Genomic DNA, 26887 nt, shown 5'->3' on the forward strand with positions numbered 1-26887 from the left:
CCGGCAGGCTTGGAACGCTAAAATGGGGAACAGCTGATGAGTCAGTGGTGTTCCTTCACCTCGGTTTGCTTTCCGCTTCCTCCCAAGACCCACGTCCAGACAAGTCCCTAGCAGTCAAGCTTGAAAAAATCTGGTTTCCCTGCATGCCGCCTGGCACACGCAGGTTTTGAGAGCACAGAAGGAAATGATCCTTTTCCTTGCATGACCTGGCTGTAAGCTGCCAGCCCAAGGAAGTGTTCTTGGGACAGGAGGAGCTCTGAAAGTCCACCGCAGGCTGCCAGCCTCACGCAAAGTGGGGAAGAAGTCACGAGTCGAGAACAGAGCCTGGCAGCAGCCCAAAGTTGTCCTCTCCCATCAAATGCTCTTTTGCAGCTTGACAGCTTGACTGCCATGGCAGAAGGAGCCGAAGCCTTCACCCTGGCACAGATACCACCCCACACTATGCAGAAACGCTTCCAGAGAGGCTCTTGCAGGGCATGGAGCCAGGCAGCTTTTAACGGGCACCCTGCTAAGGAGAACCGGGCAACAGCAGGCTCTCCACTAAGCTGATCAAAGACCTCCTTGAAGAGCAAACCAACTCACAAATGTCCCATCACCGGCACTGTCAGGTTCAGGGGTGCTGCACCTTTGGATGCAGAAGTCTTTGGATGAAAACCAGAGTTTTCACCCGCATGTGAAACCAGCACCATGGACGCTAAGCCCATTGAGTGCAGCTCACAGGTTCATGCTAAATGTGAGTCTGTGCACAGACGGGACCACTCAGAGTGCCCAGGCACACTTTTGCATCACAAAGGGCTAGTGCCTCATATCCAAGACGCACAGGGGAAAAGAAATAATAGAAGGAGGGAGACGAGCTAGTCCCCGGCGAGGCAAGGAACGGGTTACAACCCAGTGGGCTGGCAGAGCAGACCCAGGATCTGACAGCCACCCTCAGGTGAGGACACATGGCACACCAGCCAGTTGCCACCTCCTCAGCAGCCAAGCACTGCTTGCAAGCCCCGAGCACCTGTGTGCGTGGCAGCACCTTCTCCCAAGGCCCGGCTACCAACGCACTGCTGCACAGCAGAGGCAGCCCCCGGCATCCAACCGGCTCCTACTCACTGGCCTCCCTTTGCTGGCAGGCTTTTTGGAGCTGCTCTGGCTGCCTGGTTGTCTCCTCTTTCCCTGCTGCTGCTGTTCTTGGCCCTCAAGCTGCTGGAGGCGGCGTCGCTCTTTCTCAAGAGCCTCCAGTCCTTCAATCCGCTTCTCGATCACGGTGAGATGCCTGTCAAGAGAAAGGCAGGCATCTGAGAAGGAGCCGCTCTGTCCGTCTTGCACAGGCCATTTTCTGCTCAGCCACTCCTGTCATCCTGCTACGTGTTGCGCTGCTCCAGCAGTCCCTGCAGCAGCTTACAGCTGCCTGTCCAAGGCTCCAAACACAGACCCCGCCGATGGGTTCGCAGCCAGCACAGGCTCCTTCCACCGCTGGGCTTCGTGCGTTTACTGGAACGTGAGGCTCCAGGACTTTGATCGGGGATCACGGGCCCCCTTCAAGAGCAAGCGTTACTTGGCCTTTTCTTACCTCTGCCTCTTCTTTGCAGCTGGCAAACTCCTTCTTTGCTCCTGCAGCAACCACTCTCGCAGGCAAGAAACATCAGTCCGTCCTGGCGGTTTGGAGGTACCCTCTAATTTGGCCAGGTCTTCCCAAAGCTTTTTCTGAAAGGTGACACCAAGTTGTGGCTTGCTGTTGCCTGGATGAGCACTCCTGCCCGCATGTGCTAAGGCATCCCACAGGCCCAGGGCAGCGCTCTGCTCCAGCCACGCAAGGAGGGCAGAAGAGAAACGCGGCCCTCGGGGCTCTGCATGCTTACATGTGACTTTCCTGCCTGCGCCCTGCACTAGCTCAGCCGCTGCAGAGCCCAGCCCGGCAGCACAGCCCTCACCTCTCCTGCACTGACCGCCTCCCCAAGGTGCCACAAGTAAAGCCCCAGCCCTCGGCACCGTGCCGCTGAGCGGCATCCACGAACACTCCGCTTTGCTCTACCTCCTCTCGGATGAACATCTTCTCTGCCTCCAGCTTGAGTGTGGTCAGATACTGCCTGTAATCGTTGAACTCCTTCAGAGTGCAAACCACCTATGGAGAGATGAGGGGAGACATCCCTCAAGAATTTGCCAGCCAGCTACGCAGACTGCCTTCCCCAAAACAGCCCAAACCCAGCAGGAGGGGAGATGCTCCTCTGCTCGCCCTCCCCTCCCCTTCCCGGCGGCAGGGCCCCTGACTCTTCCACCACGCCATGGCTGAGCGGTGCTCCTAGCCGCAGCGCCAGGCCTCGCACCGGCTGCCTCCTCAACACTCAGGCAGTGCAAGGCGGCCTGAGAAGAGCCGGAGTGGGACTTGCCAGAGGGATGCTGGCGCTGCTTCTGCTCCCAGGGAAACGAGCCCCACAGCCCTGTGCTCCCCACCAGCAACAGGCAGCTGCAGCAAGCACTCTGGGAAGCCTGCTTGAGGGGGGCTGCTTTTATCAGCCCCATGTCCAGACCTACTTTGTTGTCACTGGTGATGTAACCCTCTCTCTTCAGCCTCTGCAGGTTGTCCTGGCGCTGGTGGTAGGCCCGCAGGTGCGGGTCATGCAGGCTCTTGTATTCTGTGCTCAGTAGGCGGCAGTACGGATCTCCCAGATTGAAATAACCAGAGGGCTGGTGAAGCTGTAGGAGAGATTTTCCAGAGTGTAAAGGAGGCAGGAGAGTACAGCTGAAAGGTGCCAGGCGGTGCTTGTGAAAAGGTAAAGGTCACTTGAAGACCAGCGCTCTGCTCCATCCTTCTGAATGCACGGAGAGCACCACAGCCAGACTGTGGGGGCCAGGCTGGGCTGGGCTGGGCTGGGGGAAAGACCTGGACACACTGCAGACAGGGCCCGGGCCACACACTTTCACAGTGCCGGAAACCGGTCCAGAAAACCCACAAGTCCTCCTCTTGATCACCACACCAGGGAGTCAGGAGCTTCCCTCTACTCTCCAGTGCTGCCACGTGGAAGGGCTACAGCGCTCGCTGTCGAGTAGGTGGCCACAAGGACTTCTTGGAATGGTGGGGACACCATCAAAGCAGAGAGCTTTTCTACCCCTTTCTACTTACTTTACCTTTTCCCCCAGCCTTGTCCTGTAGAAGACAGGCCTGGAGCTAGGCGACACGGGGATCTTGACCCCAAGTGGGAGGTTCAGCAGCCTAGTAGCTCCTTCTGCCAGTGGCTGTCTCCTGTTGCCGAGCTAGAAAGAGGGAGACGTGGGCACTGAGGCACTATCTCCGTAAGCCTGCTGCACAGCGCTCGCAAGGTTCTTGGAAGACTCCAACCACGGGGAGTGCCAAGAGCAGCCCAGTCAAAAGCTGCTCTCTGCTTCCTTGCCCCCCTCCCCACAACTCCCATCCCTTCTGCAACCCATGTCTGTGTCCTTTTGCAGCAACCCCTCCCGCCTGCTTAGCCGTAAGCCACGCTGGGCAGAGAGGCAAGGCTGCCTGCAGACCCTCCCTGCTTCCGCCCAGCTTTCCATCCTTGTCAGCTCCCCAGGCACTTCCTGAGCCCCTGGGGCAGGCCTGCATGTTCCAGGCTCCCAGGCTGAGCCCTCCCCATCGGCTGGTTGCTCACCTCTCCCCTCTTCCTCAGTGCACTCAGCTGTGCATCTACATTTCGCGCACCACCAGAGAGACGGTGCTCCATGGCTCCTTCCAAGAGCTCTCCTGGAGCTCTGATCCTGCGCTGGCACCCCTTGCTCCAGAGGCACCCAACTGTGGCCACCACGGCCGGTCTCCCAGCAAGATGCTATATAGAACAAGCGCACATTGTTGCATCATCACGTTGTCATGACACCACATTCTGTACACCTGCATCCTGGGAGGACCCCACGCCAGAGCAGGATGCCTGAAGGAGGCTGTGACCCCACAGGAAGTCCACGCTGGAGCAGGCTTCCGACAAGACCTGCATACCCGTGGAGAGGGGAGCCCACGCTGGAGCAGGTTTGCTGGCAGGACTTGTGACCCCACAAGGGACCCCCACTGGAGCTGGGGAAGGGTGTGAGGGGTCCTCCCCCTGAGAAAGAAGCGGCAGCATAAACAACATGTGATGAACTGACCGCAGCTGCCCTTCTCCCTCCCCCGGCGGGAGGAGACAGGGAAATTGGGAGTAAAGTTAAGCCCAAGAGAAGTGAGGGCTGGCAGGAAGGTGTTTCAGATTTGGGTTTATTTCTCATTATCCTGCTCTGATTTGAGTGGTAGTAAACTGAACTAATTTCCCCAAGCAGAGTCTGTTTTGCCCGCGATAGTACCTGCTGCGTGATCGCTCCATCCTTATCTCGACTCATGAGCCACGGAGCACCTCCAGCCCAGAATGCGGCCCCAACAGCGTCCCCTTCCACAGGCTTCCTCCTGTGTCTTCTGTGGCCCCTCCTGCATCTGCCTCCCCATGGGTACCCCCTGCCGTGCACCCCCACACGTCTCCCCCCGCCTCCTGCCCCAGCAGCTCCACACAGGCCAGAGCAGCAGAGCCGGGCGCTCCTCTGACTGGTCACAGCACCCATGCCACGAGCTCTCTGTTTTGCTGATTGACTGCATACCAAGCACAAATGAATTCCAAGTCAACTATAAGAATGAAGGCCATTTATTAGATCGCAGTGTAATACAGGAAAATGGCATGCAGTATGATAAAAGGAAACAGTACTGGTTCCAATGCACAATATGATAGAAGAGCAACAGGAGCGAAGCATCAAATCGTTACTGCAAAGCATGACAGAGTCTAAGAGAAGGATACATCACCAATTAACACCTGAACGTCATCCAGGCCCGCCCTTCGGCTGGGAGCCCCCTTGCAGCCGGTGCCACGAGTCTCTCGGGAACTGGGACAATTTCTACATGGTGTGTCCGCGCATCCGTGAGGCTTCTCGCCCGGGCCCGCAGCTTGCCTGCGTTTATACTCGGCAAAAACCAAAAATACCTTACATGTCTGGCGTATGTATGTCAATTTCTAAGTTTAGGCTAAGTGCAGGCGCGCGCTATCTCATTCTGCATAAGGTTCACACACGCCGGGGCATCGCTCAGACGCCCGAGCACGGTGGAGTGACCACCATGACACAGCTGCGCACAGTATCAATTGTCCGGATGGCGCTGCTCACATCTCGCTTGTTCAGGGGCTCAGGACAAACACCACCTGCTCCTTACAGTAGTCCTGGAGCTCCCCGAGTTCACTGCCCAAGTGAAGCCGTGCCTAGTTAAAGACTTTTTCATAAATATATTTTACAGTATTTATTAGTGTAATAATATCATCTTAAACCTCAGCTTTTAAAAAGTTTTTTTTTTTAATTAAAAGAAAAAAAAGATCCTGCCACAAAAATAGAGAATTCTAACATGTTTTATGGCAACAGTTTTAAATTAAACTGTGTCAGCATTAAAATTCCATTAGAAGTGGGACAAAACCTCCCAGCATAAAGACAACTATCTAGGGATTCAATTACTGAAACTGCTTGCAATCAACTTATTTCAGTGGAATATCCTTTTTTCAAGCTTACAAGAAAAAAAAAATATTGAAATAAATCAGAGAAGTCAACACCAAAGTTTCTCTATGTCACAAAGCAATAAGGCAATTTAATATGGTATTAACACATGAAACAGAAGTTAACTATGCTTTTCAAAGATCACTTAGAACTGAGAAAAATGGGCTGATGATATGTTCTTAGGCTTCCGTTCTAAAATTGTCATGTTTCATAGTTTCAGATGAGTCAGCTGAGTAGGAAAGTTGGTTGTCCTGTACTATGCTCGTGCTTCCAGACCTAATCCCATCCATAATTAAAAATAGAGATTATTTGTCAAAATTTGTCAAACCTGAAAACAGTTTTGAGTTTCGCCTTATCTGACTTGTTAGCAAAGCATCTAGGTCCTTCTTTCCTTCCGAACTAAGATGACATGGATAGAAATACTCAACGTTTACTTATGTTGACTCAGAACAAATTAAAATGTAGCAGTATGAGACTCTGCCTTAGCTGTGTTACAAGAGGTCTGGAGCTCAAAGGTTTGTACTGCTATACATCAATAAGAAAATAATATCCATCCTTCTGTACTAGCTGATTATTTCTTTAGCTAGAAAAAAAAAGTAAGAAAAATCACTTTTCTTCCAAAATGTTAATTCTCTAGGGAATGTTTTTCAACGGTTCTTTGTTATCTTCCTAACAAAACTGAAACTAATTACAGCAACACTTCTTACCACTCACAAATCTAACATGCATATAATCATGGTAAGAGCAGTTATTTTCCAGCTTTATAGTATATATGTACATTCCTCTTATGCATTTAGAGGTGGACTTTTTCAGCCCAGGAAGGGTGACTGTACGTAGCGTGTCTGGCCTTCTTCAAATTACAGGCTTGATAATGTAAACTGGTCGCTTCCTCAACTAACTGGTAGCTGAACAAAAGCACACATGGATTTAAATTTTCCAGGTGATGAAAAATCCTCCACTTAACCTGGTAAGACCTTCCAGGGATTAAGTGCTGCCTTTACTAACAGTAGTATGTCCTTGGATGGTAGTCAGGGTCAGCACACCGCATGGAAATGCAGCTGTCCTTGCCCTGACATACAGTAGACAAGCTAACAATACCATTTTTGTTCAGCTCTGCAGAATCAGTTTGCAAAATGTGTAATTTACATCGTTCAGTTGGTAGGGGTTTTTACTATATATATATGTATAAGCAAGGGAAACACAGAAAACTAGGAGGTTATTACAAAAGGTTGGAATGGAGGTTAAGCACTGGCAGGAGAAGAGGATTATGAATTTCTGGCAAAGGCCCACCTTCTCGTCTGTACAATGGACACATCTCTGGTGTCCCGCAGCAGGGAAGGAGGAAGAAAGCTAGCTGCAGAGAAAGGCACAGCTGTGAGAGAGGCACACACCAGAGAGTAACTGCCATGGTACATGGCAAACAGGGGCGTGCGGGCTAACAGCAATTTGAGTTCACATGGGTGAAAAAGAAGGAAAGCACTGAGTTCATATGTCAATGACACAAATTAGTAATAAGCTATTTCTTCTTGCAGCTCCCATCACCTTTGGCTAATAACAATCTTTGACAGCAAAGTAACGATTAAAGTCCTCAGGACCAAATTTAACCCACTGACCATGAAGTGGCAAATGAATCCGCTCTTGTGGCTGAAGTCAAGAATGGCCAGTGGTACCAAAGGGACCGATGTTTCTGTGTGTTGGTTCTAGGGAATCATGCTCTGCATTTCACTTATGGACTACGTATTGCTGGCTCTGCCCTGAGTTACGGATGATACACTAAAAACCTCACCTGTCCCACCATCAGGTAGTCATGGTCTTCTGGCACTCTCGCTGCACAGGGGGAGAGAAACCCAGATTCATTTCACTGAAGTAATGCAAAAGACAACCTCAGGAATGCCGAGAAGAATTTTTTGTGAAGTGGACATTTTTCTGGATTTTTCAGATTTGCGTTCAGTATGCTTTACTTAAGTTTTAGCTGTTTACACTGAGCAACATAATTCTTAATAAATTATTACCGAGGGGAAAAAAATTGCAAAGCCTCTTGGGAAGATGACAGCATGAGCTTACTAGAATCGCAGGCCATTAATTCCTTGGGTAAAGCAGCATCCTTCTGTGGTGCTGGATTTTAGCTTTGATGACAACATTGACAAAATTTCTGCTTCTGGTTTAATTTGAAGTGTGAAACTCTGTTAAGCAACCCCGCCCAAACATCATTTTCCTCACTTCAGCTATGCGGAAGAGCAGAGGGATATTACTTTCAGTTTAAAAATAGGAACAGTTTCCCATCAGTTTATTCAATTTTGCCCCCTTTCTGGAACTTACTGCGCTTTTACTTGCCTTGGTGGTTAGGGGCTGTGCTGTAAACCAAAGCAATAAGGACGACTTTAGTTAAAGAAGAGGTTTGGGTTTGTACCTTCTTGCTAAGAAATCTTACGACAACTCCAAGATAATGTATTTGAGGTCACGAAACACACAGGTGCTCAGTCTTCTCACTCCTGCCTTGCTTTGAGGGCAGCCAAGACAGAGGAATGTCATTTTCTTCCGCCACTGCTGGTGAGCTGTGGGCAAGATGCAAGCAGAGAGAGAGATCACCGCACTCTTCCTTCCCCGGCTCCCTGCTCTTCTTTGCCTGTTGGTTCATAGCAGATTCCTGTTCTGCAGCGGTAAGGATGGTTCTGCTGGTTCCTGCAGTCTGCCTGCAGTCACAGCTGACAGCACAAGGCAGAGGAGAGGGCAGATCTGCACCAGTGCAGCTCAGGCACCGCCTCAGAGCTGTGCCAGCGCACAGTGCAAGCACTCGCAGTGACAAAGGTGCCGCTTAAGAGTTCTGGTCTTTGTGAATATAGCTAATCTCGTTCTTTTTCTTTTTTCCTCTCTTATTTCTTCACACACACGCACACCCCCCATCCTCCCTTAGCCAAGTAACATTGTGGTACCCAAAACAACCTGTGGCAATTAGTTCCCCGGTTTCCCTGTGATTAAGTACCTGATTTGATTTCTCCTATTTGAAACCCTCCAGTAGTCGTGCTTGCCTCCTTTACACTAACTACAACTTTACTACCTATGTTTTTATACAATAACCGCCCCTCTGAAGATTCCTTCTTCAGTATTTCCTTCAGCTGAAGCTAGTTCTTACCCTCGCTGCTGATTTTCTCTGCCCCATTTTAACCCCACCTGATCTGTTCTGGCGTGGGGATCAGAACTGCACAGGTCTGGGGGGTTTTAGGGCAAATGTGACACAATTCCCGATTTGTTCCGCGTTCCTCTGCGCTCCTTAGAAATTTGCTTTTCCTTTTGTGAACTGCCAGTGGTTTTTAAGCCGACACTTTGCAACACCTGCTCTGCCGGCAGCATTCCTCCCGGCGGGGTAAGCACCAGCCCGGTGCACCCCCGGCACATGGAGCAGCTCCCCAGCCCCCCGCCGCCCGCGCCCCGCTCTGTCCCCTCCGTCCCCGCCCCCCTCCGTCCCCGCCACCCGCACCCCGCGACAGCGCAGCGGCCCGGGCAGGTCCGGCTGCTCAGCAGAACCCGCCCCCGCCCCGCCCCTCCCTGGGATGCGATGTGTCACGTGGCCCTGCGGCCCCGCCCCCTTTCCCGCGCGCGGTCCCGGTGCGGCGGGCAGCCATGGCGGGGCGCGGGGCTGCGGAACGCGTGCTCCCCGCTCTGCCCCGCCTGCAGCCGCTTTCCACGGCCCGGCGCCCGCCCGCGCCGTGGTTCAAGGACCTCCAGGCTGCCCCTGGGACGGCTCCGGGCTGGCGGCGGGGCCGCCCCGAGCTTCAGCCGCCCGGTAGCTCACGGAAACTACGGGGGATGCTGGTGGCAGCGGAGCTGAAGGGCCGGCGGGGTGAGGGGACCGGCGGGGCGGAGGGGGTGGCCGAGGGGACCGGCGGGGCGGAGGGGGATGGGGGGACTGAGGGACATGGCCCGGGGGGCTGAATGGCCGGGGGGGGCGGGAGCTGGGGGGGGCCTGAGGGCACCGGGGAGCTGAGGATGGCGGGGCTGAGGCGGATGGCGGGGCTGCGGCCGTGCCGTGCGAGGGACGTCGCCGGGTGGTGACGGGGCAGCGGCAGCCGCCGGTTTCTTCAAGACCACGAACTTCAGCAGCTTCATGCGACAGCTCAGTCTCTATGGCTTCCGCAAGGTGGGGATGTTGCCGGGGAGCGGTGTGGTGGGGCCCGGGCCTGGGCCGGGCCCAGAGGGTGGACAAGGCAACGGTGGCAACTGCACCGGGCCCCTGCATCGCTTCCGCAGCCCCCACTTTTACCGCGACCACCCCGCCCTCCTCGTCCACCTGAAGCGCCTGGCAAAAGGCAACAAGGCGAAGATGGCAGCGGGCCTGGATGTGACCAGCCGCCCACCCAACCGCTTCCAGCGCTTGCTTGGCATGCCACTGGCTGGGCAACCGCTGCTTCCGCCCTCGACGCTCAGCAATGCCAACAGGCCTGGTGAGTCGGAGTGGGCCGTGTGGGGCCTTGGTGGGTTTTTGAGAAGCGCTGGGTGGCATGGCTTTTGAAAATCGGCACTCCCCTGAGGGAGAAGGGTTACCTGTCCTTGCCGGTGGCATCTCAGTTCACCTGGTGTAGGGAAGCTGTTGTTGTTTATGCAGGTAGATGTATTTCAGGCTGCCTGTAGACTATAGTACAGTCTCCATTGCGTACTACACTAAGAACACCCTTGCCCGATCTCTGTGGAGCTGGCACAGCTCTACCAGGTGAACGTTACTGCTTCTTGCCCGTCGGTAAGGATGCCCATCAGTAGGGGTGCTTAATAAGCTGTCATTAAATGTGTGCGAAACAGTGAGTCATGTGAAGTGATAACTAGAGCATCCTGTTAGTTTTGTGCAAAGGAGGCAAGGCCTGGTAGTAAGATTTTTGTCGGTTGTCTCCTGAAAAAGAATTCACAAGCTATGCAGTTTTTAAAACGGATTGCATGAGTAGGTGAGAGCTAATTAGAAAATAATACTGCTGAAAAGCCCTACAACGTGTTTTCTTTCTTTCTAACGCTCTTTGAGAGGATCTGAGTTTTCCCAAGACAAGTCTGAGCCCTCAGGATTATTCCACACGTTTTGTATCGGCCCGAAAGCTTTGTAGCTGGCGCTGTGTAAGGCAGATGTGAATATCTCGCTTTGCAGTGCTCTTGGGCTGCTCTAACTGTGGGCTGCTGCCAGAAGAGCACTCCGGCTTCCCATTCCCTTGGTGGCGTGTTAACTGTCATCTTCCTTGCAGCTGATACAGCAACGTGTTGGTTCAGCGCAACGATCGGAGAAGACTTTAACAGCCTTTTTGTGGCTGGCTCTTGGACCCGGGTGATGCACCCCATGGGTGCAGAGCTGTAAGGCGCGGTGTAGGAGGAGCGGCAGGACTGTGCGACCAGGAGAAGGGGAGAAGCAGCTGACGGTACTGCTCTCTGCAGCACCGGCTGGCATTTAGAGCAGAGTAGGGTATCACCATGCTCTTGGTTACTGTGTCAGGGTAGGAACTGTCATCTAATTCAAGTGGTGTTTTCCGTGATGTGTGTGGAACTGCACGTGCAATACCAAGACAACAAAATGAAGCATCGGAGAAGGGATGGAACTTATTTCGGTAGGGAGGCTAGGAAGCATTTAAATTAATGATTTGATGTGAACGTTGTTAAGGCTAAGATGAGTCATTGCAGACTTCAATGACATGTGGTTTGTCTGATGTAATGCAGACCACTGGTAAAGGAAATTATTAGAAAGAGATGACCTGTTCATTTTTTGTCCTCTGTTTTGATGGCTGCAGTTTCAGAGTTTTTGCTCTAGGAGTCTCATTTTCTAGAAAGACAGAACAAGGAAAACATTGGGGTTTCTATGCGGTCAAGTTCTGACAGGCTGACGATGCACTGTTGCGCTCTGTACTGACTATTTAGGGACACGTCTTTGCTGTAAATGTGAGGTGATTTGATAGATAAGAGATACTTGTGTTTGCAAAGCGTCAGTCTGTTCCCAGTGTCTTGCAGCATGTAACGCTGTGTTAAACATTCAGGAGCAATTCCTGTACGGCAACGGGAGGTGGGTAACTTGGCATCCTGTGGTGTCTTGTTTACGTGTTAGAACTAGATAGTCTTCATGTCCCTATCCAAAGGTAAAATATAAACAAAAGGATTTTCATACCCCTGTTCCTTCTCTGTTTATAAATGGTGAAAGTACTGAACAGGGAATAAACAGTCCTATACGTTAAGTCTTAGCAAATCTTCAGGGTCAGCTGGTATTTATTTAGTGATTCTTAACGGTTAAATGTGAACTTGCAGAATAATGACTGTATGTTACTGATTTCTTGAATTAGCTTCCGTCAGAGGAGTGCCAGAGGTAAATGTGAGGCTATTTTTAAAAAAAAATCCTTTTGAGCGAGAATTGGAAACTACAGGTCTGAGAAAGCCTGGCTTCTAGATCAACCCTATTGACGTGAACCATCCTGAAACTTGTAATTCTCATGGCTAAATGCAATCCTGCAGGGGAGTCACAAATGCAGTAGTTCTTAGAGAAATCAATGAGCACAGGCGTTCGGGGTGTTACTGTCAGTGTTTCAAGAAAGCCACCAAAACAGAAATTGGGCTGGTCATGGTATAAAAGCAAATACCATTTCATGAAACAGTAACTGTCTGAGAGAGGAAACTGTAAAATAATAGAGAAGAATGAAAGGACTATCTAGGAAATAACAAAATGGCAAAGTCTGGGATATTTTAGTCTGCACTGAACTAGTTGAGCTGACTGAGGAAAAACTGGCTTTGAATTTTTTTTCTTGACCAAATAAATGACTTGTCATAAAGTACTTGCAAAGTCCTTTGGAGGATTTTGACATTGCCCTTCCCTTAGCTGTTTGTGAGCTGTCAGTAGAGGAGTTTGGTAAAATCTTGCTTTATGATGTCCCTTTTTTAAAATGTATTGTCTGATTTAACACACAGTACTTTCAAAATTGCTTTTGTTTGCTTTAGTAAGTTACTACACTTTCCGATGTATGGCCCATTTCTAAATATGGGTAACTCGTTACTGCCAGTTGAAGGAGATTGAATGCTACGCAGACACCTCTGTGTTGGCGCTTCACTCGTGTGCCACACAGCAGTTACTGCATGCTCGGGTCTAAGAGTACAGTCTCCTTTCTGGGTTAAGTATGCTGGAGCAAAGGCAGTCTTCCCAAATCATGTTGTAGAGCCTTGGCTCCTCATATTGCCTTTCTTTGCCTGTGAAAACTCCTTTCCTTAACACTTGTTTCGCTTTATTTTGTACCCACTGCAGGACTGCTGACTGGAGGACAGTTTCATCAACTTTACGGTCAAGGTGTTTTCCCTCCTTACTCCTACACGGCAACCTCGTGCCGAGCCCCCAGCACTTCACCGGCACAAAGATTAGATCCGACTCCAGTCCCTTCCACTTGGATCCAGCAGGGGCCACTTGGGTTGCTGCCAGGGCAAGGGGCTTCCCCAGCTTTTCCAGATAAAGGGGCTGCCTTTCCGGTACTCCAGACGCTTCCAACGGGAGCCACGTACACACTCCAGCCTGTGGCTTCTCTTCCGCCACTTCAGCAAGGGACTCAAAGCGTTGCTGCATCCATTGCAAATTGTAGCAGCTCTGCATCTTCAGTGCCGTACTCACAAGCCTGCTATCCAACAGGTATGAAAAAAAAGTTCTGCATTTGCTTTTCAAAAATGGATTTTAAAGTGAGACTTTCAAATATTTTTCTACAATACTCTGCCATGTGCATATCTCAAGTGAGAATTAGAAAGTGTCCAGTCTAAAAGGAAGATGGACCTTTAAAGCAAAAGGAGTTTCTGTTTGCTATTCGTGTCCTTCCTCCAGATTTTGCGTGTCCCCTGGTGATTTTCTGGATAGCCTTTCTGTTGAGGTGAAAGGGCGAGGAGAAAAACATTTGTCCAATACTAGTCGGTGTGAGGCTAAGTTTCATTTTTGTTTTTTTAATTAAGCAAAACTTGTACAATGGTATTAAAGCACTGAGACCTTGTTAAGAAGTAGTATCCTAGGCCTTGGTCTCATGTTTTTCCAGGTTAAGGTTTTAAACCTTAAAGATCAGTCAAACGTATTGCGCAGAACAGGGGTCCTCAAACTTTCTAAACAGGGGGCCGGTGCGTGGATTAGGTGGCCGGAAGTCATCTGCGGCTGCTTGGTTTCCCCCCCCAACCCCCGGCGGGGTGGTGGTGGTGTGGGGCTTCTGTAAATACAGGGGGGGCGGATTGAGGACCCTGGGGGGCCATATCTGGCCCACGGGTCGTAGTTTGAGGACTCCTGGTGTAGAATATTTCATTCTGCTCGTACTATTTTTGTATCTAAATTTTTTTTCTTGCTTAGCTTCTTTATGTTGTATTTTTTTATGCACTGAAAACTAGAAAGTACAAAAGTCTTGGCTCCTTTCTTTTTTCGAAATTATTTCTGCCACAATTGTCAGTCTCACTTTATCACTTGATTACAAAATAAACCAGTCTCACTGGTTTACCAGATTCAGTATGGGTGGGTGGGTGGGTTGGTTGGTTGGTTGGTTGGTTTTTGGCAGGGATGATCTTATTCCTGGACGGTTTGGTAACCCAGATCTTAAAATCCTGACTACTTACGACAGTAAACAAGCAGTGCAACAGAAATGAAACACCTTGTTAACATTTTAAAAAAATAGAACTGAAAAAAAAATCAAATGAGAGGAATAGTGTTTGAACCTATCTCATAAAAACATAAAGGTGGCTTAGCCTTTAATGAAAAGATTTAGCTTAACCGAAATTTCTCAAATTCCAGGTTTTATTTCCCCCTCCGTTTCGCCCCACCCTCCACAGTTTGTGGCTATCTACAAACTGGCACATCTACACGAATCCACACTAGGACTTGACTTCACACACCCAGAAGACGGGATCTCATCTCTTTGTGGTATCTCCATCAGGGAGAGGCCAAGTCCTTCACTGGCATTTGATCTGATACGGCTTTCCTAGTAGGTGATCCTGTAGCTTCCTCTTCTCTAATTTACTTGTCTCTGGAAGTAGCTTTTCATTAACCATGACCTCAGCTAGAAGGTCTAAGGATAGTCAGGCACTAAGGACTAATCCTTCATACTGGATCTCTTCCAAAAGAAGGCTGTATTTTAAATAGACCTGAGTTTCTGTTCAACATCATTGTATGACTTGTATTTGTCAGAAGAAATGACCCTTCTAGTGTCCTTTGACAGAGTCACCTCCGGAAGAAGTAGCAGTACAGACACTGGCTGTTAAAATGTCATCTATCATTTCACTTGGGTGGGACTTGCTGCTTTTGAAAAACTCTTTCATTGTCTTTGTTCTGTTTTAAAGGTTATTTGATATATATGAATGCTACTAAAAAAATCATCACTGGATTGCTGATTGTGTCCTGTCATCCTGTGATGTCATTACAGTGAAAAATTGTAGTAGTGTTCAGACCTGATCTGTGATGGCAAAGGCAGTCTCTGTAGGTTCTACAAGAAGGGTTTCTGACCTGAAATTCTGTCAGGTTTTTATGCAGATTGATGCAGACTTTGGGTTGTGCCTTTGTGGGACCCTGTCATGACAGGAGAGTCCAGATGTGAGGCTGTGACAGGCAGGGCAGTTTTGCAGTATTTGCTGTCATCGGTATTTGAACTCCCACTCCTCCTGGGACTGGGGCATCCCTGGGGGGCACCCCTTGTGTAGATGTGCCTATATAGGGACAATCACTTGAGGAGGAAAATGGTATTACTGGTTAAGAAGCGGTGAGTTCCTCAAGTTGTGTTGTCCATATGCACATTTACAGCACGTGGACCTTTTTCTTTTGCTTAAAAATGTTGTGGTTTATACTGATTTATTTATACTACAACAACAGGAATGCTTGAGTTTCAGAAGGAGCTGAAGGCAGGTGGATTTTCTCTCTCATTTTCTATTACGTATGTGGCACGTGAAGAGGGTGGTTCTAATGTACCCCCACAGGTCCTACTAAGACCAGAAGTCTCTGATTTGAATGCTTGGGTATATTTAACACCTGCGGTGCAAAGGGTGTGCAGACAATGCATCTGCAGGCATACACCAGCTCCTGGTAAGTAACCTTCTCTCCAGGATAGACCATGAATAGAAGAAAGGAAGCGTGCTAAGAGTAAGGTGGTTAATGAAAACCAAGACAAAGTAGCAGTTGTTTTTTTTTTCTTCTGGTTAAACTTGCTATTTTAACTGAGAATAACAGACAATCTTTCAAGCTTTTGGATAAATGGATAAACAGAATCAATACACATCCTGTCATGGTAATTTTTTATACAAAAGTTCACTGTATTTTGTTTTTTCCAGAATCCTCCAATGCAGTCATCTTATGAAGCTGAACTGATGCCGTCTGACTGGCTATGTAATACATCTGAAGAAAACAAGAAGGCAGAAGTCAGTCTTGAAGCCATGTTTCAGGTTGCCGCTGAGGTGCATTCATCATGCAAAGCTGAAAAGGTGGGAGTGGCACCTGTAGAGAGCCAGAATTCAATCCTGGAGCTTAATGGAAATCAGGCACTGCCTGTTAATAGTTACACACCTTCTTCAACTGAGGAAAGCCAGCTGGAATGTCTCGCTCCTGTAACTTCAGACACGTCATTTCTGGTGGCAGCAGATGGAGCACTGGATTTGTCTCCGTTACAGCCTTCTGACATTCTTTGTGCTGCCGATACCACTCTGTCTATAGAAACTGCTGCTGCTGCTAAAATACTACAAGAACTTCTGACCACACAGGAAGCAGATGAAGAACGGAGCAAAGAACCACATCACCGCGCAGCTGAGTTCTCCCTCATGATTTTTCAGGAAGAATTGTTCAGTCCAGAGCAGGTAAGGGGTAAAGGGAGGTAAACCAACATCTTTCTTGAGCTAACTATATTTGATAGTAATGCTAGGGTCTGGACCGATAGCTTTTCAATATTGTTGCCTGCTTAAGAACCGAAGGCTTCTTTAATTAAGCTTTTAATGGACAGTGAAGGGTTTGCTTGGTAAAGCAAGATATAAAAAAGAAGACGGAATGAAAAAGTATCCCATGTTAATGAGCATGACATGTGTCAGCCTGTTGGCCAAGTTAGGGTGTTCATTTGCATGGGAAACATGCGTAGTGCAGGTGTATTCGTGGTGATGAAGTGGATGCTTTTTTAGGTTGTAACATACCATCTTTAATCTCCAACAAAGAAGAGTATTTTGAGAATTGCCACTGGAGGCAGATTTTTGCTTAAATTTAGATAAACGCTTAGATTGTTTCTGGTAAATAGTTGTTAAGCTCTGTTTTCTGTGGAAAGTATAGTTTATTGACATTTGACTGGTATAAAGCATCTTCATTGGCTTATACCTTGTGGTGTACAACAAGTTGTAATTGTACTTCAGTCTACCTGTAGCTGGTCTTCCCGGTATGTAAAGTTGTAAGTCTCATGAGGAGTGAGGGGCATTCTAGATGTTACTCTGTTAAGGCAGCAAATGCATGCTCTGCTTTTTTTTGGTCTTATTTTGAAAACAAAGTAAGCTCAGGAGATTGACTGCATCTGTTTCTGCTGCATGAGACCTACCTTGCATGTAGGCACTCAAAATCTCATTTTTGTGTATGCATTGAGGCTACTGTTTTATTGCTCTATCGGTAGCTTGACGCCTTCACTGAAGTTTCTAGATCGGAAATCATCAGCTGGTGCAAACCTCCCATTGTTGCTTTCAGCCAGCGTTATAAAGATTAGTCATCTTCCTCTTGGGTATCTTTCTAGAAAGGGATGTGTATTCTGATCAAGCCTCTGCATAGCTCAAGCCTAGACTAGACTGTTCTGCTCCGTACTGTGTAGGGAAGAGCACATCCCTGTGCTAGTGCATAGAGTTGGCAGCACTCCTTAATTGGTGCCCACTCATATTAAGTGTTGACCGCACTTTAAATGTTGTCAGTTTCGAGAATTTTTGAATTGCATTTTTAGAATGATAGGTTGTCCCTTGTTGAAGGCCTTTGGAGTCCGTGACCCGAACCTCCTTGTCAAGAACTGGGGGAATTAAGCGCATGAACCACGTAGTTGTTTGGGAGGGAGGTTTTGTATATTTGTGAGAATCCTGATGTTGGTCCTGGACTGTAACTGGTTAAATAACTGGCCTCGTTTTTTGAGCAATTGAAGAGCAATTCAGGGACTGTTGAGCGTTTTGTTTGACAGATTCCCTCTTTCTGTTAGAACTACTCTTTAACTAGTCTCCTCCTCCCAAACTCGGGAGAGGGAAGGTTAACTTAACCCCTTGCTTGTCCAGAACCTGGGGTCATGCTATGGTGCAGAACTCTCCAGAGGAGGCTTCTGTGCCTGTACTCCTCACATCAGGCTCCAGCACAGTTTTCTTCCTCATCCCTGAATCTGGAAGCACTCAGGCTTTCAGTGGCTGTTGGTACCATGTGTTTTAGAGCAAGCTTGTGACAGAATAGTGGGCGTGCGCAGAGACCGCTCTGTTCCTCTCTATAGGAGCAGAGGGGGAGCAAATTCCTCCAGTGTTCGTACAAGAGCATCAAAACAGCTCTGCTGGGTCAGATCAAAGGTTTGTCTTACCCAGCGTCAAGTGGAATGAAAAGAAAAGCCGCCTTTGTTCCCAGTTACAACACGGAGAAACACCCGTGTCTCGTGCACGTGCCTGCACCTTTTCTGACAGAAAATGGCTTTGGGGCACAATGGAAACTCCTGGGGAGAAAAAAAAACCCAAACCATTAAAACAAACGCTGCTCAGCTGATGTTGGAGACCTTGGTATTAGACACCCAGACCTGTTCTCCTCCACGCAGCTGTCACTCCTGCACCAGGAACTGCTTGCTAGTGGGTGAATCTGTCGGCAGCAGCTCCCAGGCAGAGCTGGGAGCAGCCCCTGGGGACACCTTTAGGCTTTACAGCAGTGTTTGCTGCCCCAGCACGGGTCCCCTGCCCCCTGCAGGGACCAGGCAGGAGGCCGGAGGGAAGAGTCCCACCAACAGCTTTGGCCTCCAGGCTGGAGAACCCTGTCCCAGGCTCAGGCACCGCTGCCTCCGGGCTCCCCTACCCCATCCTGGGGCAATAAGGCAACTCTCTTCCTTCTACAGAACAACACTCAAAGCTTAAGGGGAGTTTCCTCTTAAGGCATTTCCTCCCTAATGCAGGTTTCCCCCAGGCCTAGAGGTTGCCACAGGGCTCTATGGTCAGTGTTCAAAGGTGTCTCAAATGCCAAAAGGAAAGTGGCTTTTCGCAGGCAACAATGCAGTGAGATTTCTGAAGCTGTGTAAAATAACGTGTTCACCTTGCCCATCAAGTGCGTTATCGTGAGGACCTGGCAAGGGCCCTGCTTTTGTACAGCAGCAGAGATGCTGTTGTAGCCACAGGACTCCAAGTTCTGGGGGCGTGAAAGGAACAAACTCAAACATCTCAGAGCTCGCCATGACATCAAAATAGCTGGCCGGGAGACCCTTCTTCGAAGCTGCTAGATGAAATGACAGGGCAGAAACGTAGAGGGAGCAAGTTTTCTCAGGAAGGGAAAGAGAAACCCCACTTTTTTTGAAACACAGATTTAGCCCCCTTAATATTTTTTCTTGTTAGATTGTGTCAGCAGTCAGACTGCAAGGACGTGATTAAACTGTTAAAACACCCAGATACTTGAGGATTATTTCCTGTATTAAATCCTCTTACAAGCAGGGCGGTCTGTTGCCCTGCGGGTAGGGTAGTACAGTGGTATGACTGGCATGACAGGCGATTTTCCTTTCCTAGTACAAGGATGCATTTATGAAGGCAACTCTGGGGTGTAAGCGGTGCCGCACAACAAAGCAGCCTGTGAAACCCAGACGTTAGCCGTTAGAAACAGGAAGAAGAGGCAATGGGCCTTTGCTTCAGACTCGGCAAAAGATTTACCAAACCCGAGGCAGGTGACAAAAAGGGAAGAGTTTCCGTGGCGTAACTTTGGTGTGGCAGGTGAGGTTTCCATCCATGTTCCTCATGCCTCCGCCTCGTTTTGTTTGCAGATGCAGCGTTGGATCAAACTGCAAGACCAGTTTTCTTTACTGCACATGCTACTGTAGTGCAAATACCCTGTGGTTTCTCAGGACGCACCCCTAGTGCCTGATGGCTGAGATCCCCACTGGCTCCAGTAGCTGCACTCGGACCCCCCCTCACTCCACTGGCTGCACTGGGACGCACACCAGTAGCTGGCACCACAAGCCAGAGCTGCCTACGGCCTCGCCTTGACTCCAGTAGCTGGCACTCAGTCCACCCCCGCCACGTCCCCCATAGCAGGCACAGAGTCCCTTCAGCTCTCAGACAAACAGGACAGGGAGTGAGATTACACAGAGAGGTCATTAAAAGAGGTTTAATGAGAAGCTCTATGAGAAGACAGGACAGACGTCATCTATGCCCTGCCACCAATCACTTGTCTCTGGGGAGACTGTGGTGTCATCAGGTCGCCCGTCACCTGGAACTTCCTCAACGAGATTAGAGGGGATCAATCCCCTTGTGCCGTCGGTCAGCTCTCCCACGTACCAACCGTCTCCATCCGCGTCTCCAAAGATGTAAACGTATTGTCCAGCAACTAGCGGAAGCTCCAGCTCAGGCCGCTCGTTGGGACCGTCGAAAGGATCATAGCTGTAACGAGCGATGAATGCTCGAAGCTCTGCCGGTTGTTTTCTCATAGCCTCCAGCAGGACGGACTCCTTGTCTGCTCCCAGGTTAGCCTGCTGCGGCTCGGAAACGGTGCTGTTGGATCTTTCTCCTCCCAGCCATTCCAGTTCCTGAAACAGCTGCTGGCAGCATTTCTTTAGCTTCTCAAACCGATCACTCAGTTCCTTCAGCGGGGCTGGAAACGCTCGCAGGGGTTCTCTGTGCTCCCTGTGGGCCAGCTTTGTCTCCTCATGTTCCCTCTCCAGCTGTTGACTCCTTTCTGCCCTGTCCCTCATGGCTGTCAGCTCGCGCTTGGCCGCTTCCAGTTGGGTAAAAAGACAGATGGTTGCTTGGATGGCAGAGTCTCGCTCCTCTGCCAGTCGCGCTAGCTGCCCTTTCAGGTTGGCATTTTCAGCCTGAACCTGTTCTGTCAAAGCCATCTGCCCACGCAGGCGAGCGTTTTCTTCAGCCAGGTGGGTGTTTTCATTTGTCACCTTGGCGAGCTGCACCTGCAACTCCTCACAAGCTTGCCCAGGGGTGCTCACATCAGAGGATCCCTCTTCATCTGCGGCTGCTCGGGCCTCCAGCCCCTCAGCTGCCTTCTGTGCCAAGTCGTGCCGCTTGTCCCGTGCCAGCAGAGCTCTGCTGGGCTCTCCCATTTCTCCACCCCTGGGCTGAGGAAGCAATGGCGGGCACAGTTGCTCAGCGGAGCGCTGGATGGGCAGTGGCCCGCGAGCATTGACCAGGCGATGGATGGTCACCTGCAGCTGCCTGGCTCGCTCTCCCAGCCGCAAGGTGAGGGCAGCTAGTTGAGCATTCTTCTGCTGCAGTCTCCCTGCCTCCTTGCACGCTCTTGGAGAACCGTCCTTTCCCAGGAGGCGGCTCTCCATCTCAAGGGCACTCTGTTGCCTCTCCAGGTCTTTCAGAAGACGCTGCAGGCGTCTGCTCTGCTGCAGGAGATGGCTGTATGCGCTGCCAGGCAGCATCAAGTCCTCCCGCTCCATCACCCGGAGCTGAGCACCTCTCACAGCCTGGCACGTGGCTTGTGGCCCAGCACTGTGGCTTTCTGTTGGTCTTTCCTGCAGGGCCGCCAAGGTGTGGGGCCTGTTTCTGCCAGAGGAGCAGGAGCTCTGCGTCCCCTGATGGCCCTGGTGGCCAGGAGAGCCCTCGGGCTGGGCCGTGCAGGGGGAGGCAGGCAGCTCGCGCTTGAACCGCTGCAGGATGGGTTGGGTGGACAGTGCCATCTCCTGCTGCAGCTGGTTCTGGAGGCAGCGGGTGCGGGTGGGCTGGGAGACAGCTGTGGCATTGGCTGCAGGGCTGCGTGGGGCATGGCTCCTGCTCTGCCCACTGGGGGCTTTCCCCTGCTCACCAGGGATGCCCCGAGTAGATGAGTCAAGCTGTTGGTGTCTGCTGGCTGTGGTGATGGTGGCCATCTGATCCTCCGTCTTCACTGACGGCATGGCCACATGCTCCTTAAGAGCCTCTTGGTGCTCCCGCAGCGACTTGCCTTTGCACTTGGTCTTTATGAGAGACAGCTGTGTTTTGGGGTGGCGCTCTTCCACTTGTCCCTGCTGCCCTGAAGCCACATCCCGCCTGCCCAGGGAAACTGGCACAGAAACCCTGCCAGCAGCACCGGTGCTTTTACGTGCGTCACGCACGTGCTGACCTGCAGAGGCCTTGCCACTCTGGGCCGCCCGGACCTCCTCTGTTCTTGCCATCTTCGCCGCACCCAGCCTGTGTTCCCGATGCCACTGTGCCGCTGTCTGCTGGCTGGGTCGGTGGCTCCCAGTGCAAACCTTGTCCGGGTCCTTCCTCAAAAGGCACCTCTTTGTCTCCTTCCCAGCTGCGGCATTGGCTGCAGGGCTGTGTGGGGCATGCCTCCTGCTCTGCGCACTGGTGGCTTTCCCCTGCTCACCAGGGATGCCCCGAGTAGATGGGACAAGCTGTCGCTGTCTGCTGGTTGCAGTGCTGCTGGCCTTTCCCCTGCCCTGGGCAGAAGCTGCAGAGGCTGCTGCTGGCAGAGGCGGGAGCTTGCAGCAAGTGCTGGCAGCTCCTGGTGCCCGAGCTGCGTGCACCTTCTGTGGTGCTGCTGCCTGCCTTGCTGGCAGACGGGCTGTCTCCTCCCGCCTCACCCTGATGGAGGGCATTGCCACCCTGCACGCCGGGCTGTCCATCTGCAAGAGAAGGCGAGGAGAGAGGCTGCGTGACTGTGGCCCTTCGCCCGTGCCCCCGTGTCCCAGCTGGAAGAGCCCCTGTGCCGGCTCCCCTGCCAGCCCCCAGGGCAGCACTCGGCCCCACAGGGAGTTGCCGCTCGGCTCCCAGAGCTGGCTGGGGAGCGCACTGCTCCGGCCATGGCCCACAGTGACTCCTGGGAGCATCCCCAGCATGCCCGGGCAGCCTGCAGGCATGGCTTGGGGGGCTCAGCTTGCTAGGTGACCGGGCCCTCCCGTCCCCTCCTGCAGCTCCCGCCTGCCTGTCGGCAGCGCCTGGACTCGGGAAGACGTTTGTCCCGGGCTCCCTCGGGCTCCCTACCTGTGCGCGTCGGCTCCCAGCGGCCTGCGAGCTCTGTGGGCAGGGGAGCCGTCGCAGCCTGTTCCCATGGGGGGACGAAGCCTGTCCCTGGCTGTCCTGCGGCGCTGCCAGCGGCCGCCTGTGGCCCATCTGCGGGCAGGAGGAGGAGAAGTCAAGGACTGGAGGCGGCTGCCTTGGCACAGCGGCCCCCACAGTGGCGGCAAGCCCGGCCCTGGCACTAAGGCAGCTCCGCGTGGCCCCGTCCCACCACCGGCCTCCCCCTCCTGCCCCGTCCCTCACCTGGCGCCGGTTCTGCAGGCCCGGCAGCCTGCTGTTGGGCTGGGGGGGGGCGTTTGCCTCCTCATGCGTGGGCATCTTCGGCGGCGCCTGCCGACGACCGGCCATGGTCACCCAGGGGAGATGCTGCCTCCTGAGGGAGTGGCTCTCCTGGGAGTGGGCACCCCAGGGCTCTGGCTCCTTAAATACCCGCGGGGTCACCGTGGGGACCCGCATCACAATGACCTCTGGGCACGCTGCGCCGCCTGCATCACAAAGCCCTGGCTGTGGATGCTGTGGAGCCTGGCGGGGACTGGCTGTGCCCGGCTGTGCCCGGCGTGGGGCAGCCCCTGCTTGCCCCTCACAGAGGCCCCAGCAGGCCCGAGCCCGCACCTCCCACATCCCCCCGGTGCCAGCAGCCTCTGCAGAGCTCAGTCCTGTGTGCGTGCAGCAGCTCCGGCTGCCACCGCCCGGGGCCTTGTCCCCACGCATGGCTCCCACACAGGGCGCCCAGGCCTGGGGACGCTCCGGTGCCCGCCTACAGAACGCAGGGGAGGCCCGCAGGCCCGTGCCCAGAGGCCACTGGCCACGCCGAGCTGCTCCCGGCCGTCGCCATGGGCCGCGGGGTGACCAGCCCTCTCCCCAGCCGGCTCTGGGAGGTCCCTCCCAGGCTGCTCTTCTTCAGTGCCTTTCCTCCAGAGGTGGAGCGTGCACGGGCTCACACCCACAGCCAGGACGAGGGAGCAGGGCTGCCTCCCTGGGGCTGACGCTCTGTGCTCCCCTTCCAGCTGGAACGAAAAGAAAAGCCGCCTTTGCTCCCAGTTACAACACAGAGAAACACCCGTGTCTCGTGCACGTGCCTGCACCTTTTCTGACAGAAAATGGCTTTGGGGTACTATGGAAACTCCTGGGGAGAAAAAAAAACCCAAACCATTAAAATAAACGCTGCTCAGCTGATGTTGGAGACCTTGGTATTAGACACCCAGACCTGTTCTCCTCCACGCAGCTGTCACTCCTGCACCAGGAACTGCTTGCTAGTGGGTGAATCTGACGGCAGCAGCTCCCAGGCAGAGCTGGGAGCAGCCCCTGGGGACACCTTTAGGCTTTACAGCAGTGTTTGCTGCCCCAGCACGGGTCCCCTGCCCCCTGCAGGGACCAGGCAGGAGGCCGGAGGGAAGAGTCCCACCAACAGCTTTGGCCTCCAGGCTGGAGAACCCTGTCCCAGGCTCAGGCACCGCTGCCTCCGGGCTCCCCTACCCCATCCTGGGGCAATAAGGCAACTCTCTTCCTTCTACAGAACAACACTCAAAGCTTAAGGGGAGGAGGAAAAGCCTACTTCCTCCCTCATGCAGGTTTCCCCCAGGCCTAGAGGTTGCTGCTGTCTTCTGCTCTGCTGGGAGAGGGGTTGGAGCCTTTCTCCACCTCTCCTTGACTGCCTCTCTCCTGGGCTGGGCTGGAGGGTGGGGAGTCCAAGCGCCTCCAGTGCCGAGGGCCTGCCAAGGAGCAGACGCTCTCAGCAAAGCAGACGGCATCCACAGGTGCTGTTTCCCAGAGGACCTCTTGAAAGCAGCCTGCAGCAGGACCTGGCAGCCGGGAGACCCAGCACTGCGTGCCTCTTATCACGGCCGATTTTGTCGCTTGCATCCTGCTGCCACTCTCTCCCTCACCAGCATGAGCAGGCAAACCCCTGCCCTGCAGCTGGGTGTCTGTCCTGCTCCCCCGCTCTGGAGACCTGCCGCCCTGGGTGCCCCGAAGGAGAGGGTGGCTGCTGCTCTCAGCGGTGTCAATCGCTGCCCGTACCTGGGGTTGCTGTCGGTCCTTCCCCGCAGACCAGGCTCCCCACGCCGCCCACTCTGCCTTTGCTTGCTCGAGCTGCTCTTGCCACTTGGGCCTCACTTGCTCCCACTCTGCAGGCAGCTGCCAGACCTCCTGGAGGGGACGGCAAGGCAGCAGAAGGCAGGATTAGTCTCAGCGCCTGGAACGGGTGTCCTTCGGGTCTGACCCGTGTTGCCGCCCCTTGCCTCAGCTGGTCGGTTGGCAGGGCTTTGCCCCTAACACATCGGGGGCTCGGGGGTCATTCTAGGCTCCTGGCAAACACAGCTGCGACCAAAGCCCTGCACTGTGAACAGCCGAGAAAGGACTTGGGCATCTCCCATAGCCCCTGGGCCAGGAGAAAGTGTTTTGTGACAACCCAGGGGGCAAGGAAGATCTGAAGGAGGTGACAGACAGCCGACAAGGAGCGCACGTCCAGGGCTCCTTTCAGGCTGGCTCTCTGCACAAAGAGGCTTCTGCCGAGTCCCCAGCAGCACGGCAGCTACAGCAAGGCACGCACCTGCAGCGCTTTCTGGCAGTCGTCTGAGGATGGGAGTGTAGAGGTGGGTTTGGCTGGAGAAGCCGGCTCCTGCCTGCCTGCCTCCTTCATCCTGGGGGAGCTGCCTGGACGTGGGGGGAGCGCACTGCAAAGAGGCACCGGGAGCAGTCGGCATGAGCACGGGGCAGTTTGCTCTCCCACTTTCGCCTGGCACCAAAGCTCCCCAGGCTGGCAGAAGCAGCACGCGAGGTGGGGCCATTTCTGCTGGCAGCGGGGAGCCTTTCCTGAGCCCCCTCAGATGGACGGGGGAGGTCTGCACCTCAGCTCTTGCGTGAGGGAACCACAGGGACGTGGGGTGCACTCAGCATCCACCACCTTCCCCAGGGAGGGGCCCACAACAGGGGAAACAAGCACATAAGAGCCATGCGGCACGTGTCAGGGACCTTGCCGCGTCCCTGCAGCCGGAGTGTCCGGAGGGGAGGTCTCTCCTCCACGGGTGCAGGATCCCTTTCATCCCTTCCCACCAGGGTCTCACCTCTCAGAAGTCTTCTTGCCCAAGTCTTTCTGTCTTGTGCCTGGCCCCTGACTTGGCAGTGCAGCAAGGGAAAGCTTCGTCCGTCTCTGCAGCAGCTTGCCAGGATGCGCCTCTGCACCTGGCAAAGGAGGAAACTCAGCAGAGCAGCCCCCTGGGGAGTGCCTTTTGACGGAGCTGTGGTCACCCAGCGCGGGGCAGGGCCTCAGCTGGGCAGCGGAGACCTGTTCCCACACCTTGTCTGAGCCTGGACTTTGCTGCAGCCTTCTTGGCCCAGGCGGACAAAGCCTTGGCCACTGCTCTGCTGACCACCGTAAAGCGAAACCTGGGCAGGAAACGATGACACGGGCTTGAAGGGTGACCCCTACCCTCTGCAGCTTCCCAGCACTAATCCTCACGACTCTCGTGTGAGGCACGGCACCCCTCTTCCTCGTGGCCATGCAGCCATGCATGGGTTTTATTAGCAATCTATCTCCCCCCAACACCAGACAGGTGGAACATCGTCACTGGCAGAGCGGGCTGAATTTCTATGTAAAATTAGAAACGGAATGCCAGAGAAAAGGTCGTTCATGGAAACGGCTCTTGGGGAGTGGTTATTTTGGGAGGAGCTCAAGCTGTCTGCCTAACTTTGGAGGGAATTCTCTCCAGAGAAATTCTGAAATCCCAGCTTCTCTGTGCCCTTTCTGAAGGGCAGAGAGCATGCACCCCAGTCCCAAACAGGGCGCGGGAAAGTGGAGGGCGGCCGTTGTCTTCTCACCAGGGATAACCTCTGTGAGGAACGCGAGCTCCCGCAGAGTTAACTCACCAATGTCTAGCTGGGAGACGGGTCTTCAAACCGCGTACACCTCTTCCTCACCTTGGAATCGCTCTTGGACCGTAGCAAAGGTCCCGAGTCCTGTGACCAGGACCCCCTGCCCAGGAAAACGGCACAAAGGCTGACCACAGGGAAGAGCAAAACTCTATCACGTGCCAAAAGCTTTCTCAGACTAGATCTGGGCACGCTTTCGCTCCTTGTTGACCACGAAACAAGAGCAGGAGAGCTGCTGAGGGACTCCCTGAGAGAGGCCCGCTGTGAATCCTCCGCGGGAGGAGCAGCAGCGCTCCACCTTTCTCGGCCCTGGCCGTCGGGCTGGGTGAGGGTGAGCTTTTCAGCGGCTGCAGGT

General features: G+C 52.9%; 1 protein-coding gene across 1 annotated transcript; it reads left to right on the top strand.

The window, feature by feature from the left end:
* The first annotated feature begins 9138 nt into the window (after nucleotides 1-9138).
* On the top strand, nucleotides 9139-17050 carry LOC130143512 (heat shock factor protein 5-like). Its single transcript, XM_056326190.1, has 4 exons — nucleotides 9139-9358; nucleotides 9579-9959; nucleotides 12770-13144; nucleotides 15799-17050. The coding sequence occupies exons 1-4, from the start codon at nucleotides 9139-9141 to the stop codon at nucleotides 15822-15824; spliced, it is 1002 nt and encodes a 333-aa protein (XP_056182165.1). The 3' UTR covers nucleotides 15825-17050.
* The last annotated feature ends 9837 nt before the right edge of the window (nucleotides 17051-26887 follow it).

The sequence above is a fragment of the Falco biarmicus genome, unplaced genomic scaffold (genome assembly GCF_023638135.1).
Source record: "Falco biarmicus isolate bFalBia1 unplaced genomic scaffold, bFalBia1.pri scaffold_36, whole genome shotgun sequence".
In the NCBI taxonomy this organism is placed as follows: Eukaryota; Metazoa; Chordata; class Aves; order Falconiformes; family Falconidae; genus Falco; species Falco biarmicus.

Excerpts from the sequence above, each read along its gene's own strand:
- LOC130143512 (XM_056326190.1), top strand. The coding sequence starts at position 9,139 with ATGGCGGGGCGCGGGGCTGCGGAACGCGTGCTCCCCGCTCTGCCCCGC. Across the intron at positions 9,960-12,769 it reads CAGCAATGCCAACAGGCCTG|GACTGCTGACTGGAGGACAG; the intron begins GTGAGTCGGAGT and ends TACCCACTGCAG. Across the intron at positions 13,145-15,798 it reads ACAAGCCTGCTATCCAACAG|AATCCTCCAATGCAGTCATC; the intron begins GTATGAAAAAAA and ends TGTTTTTTCCAG.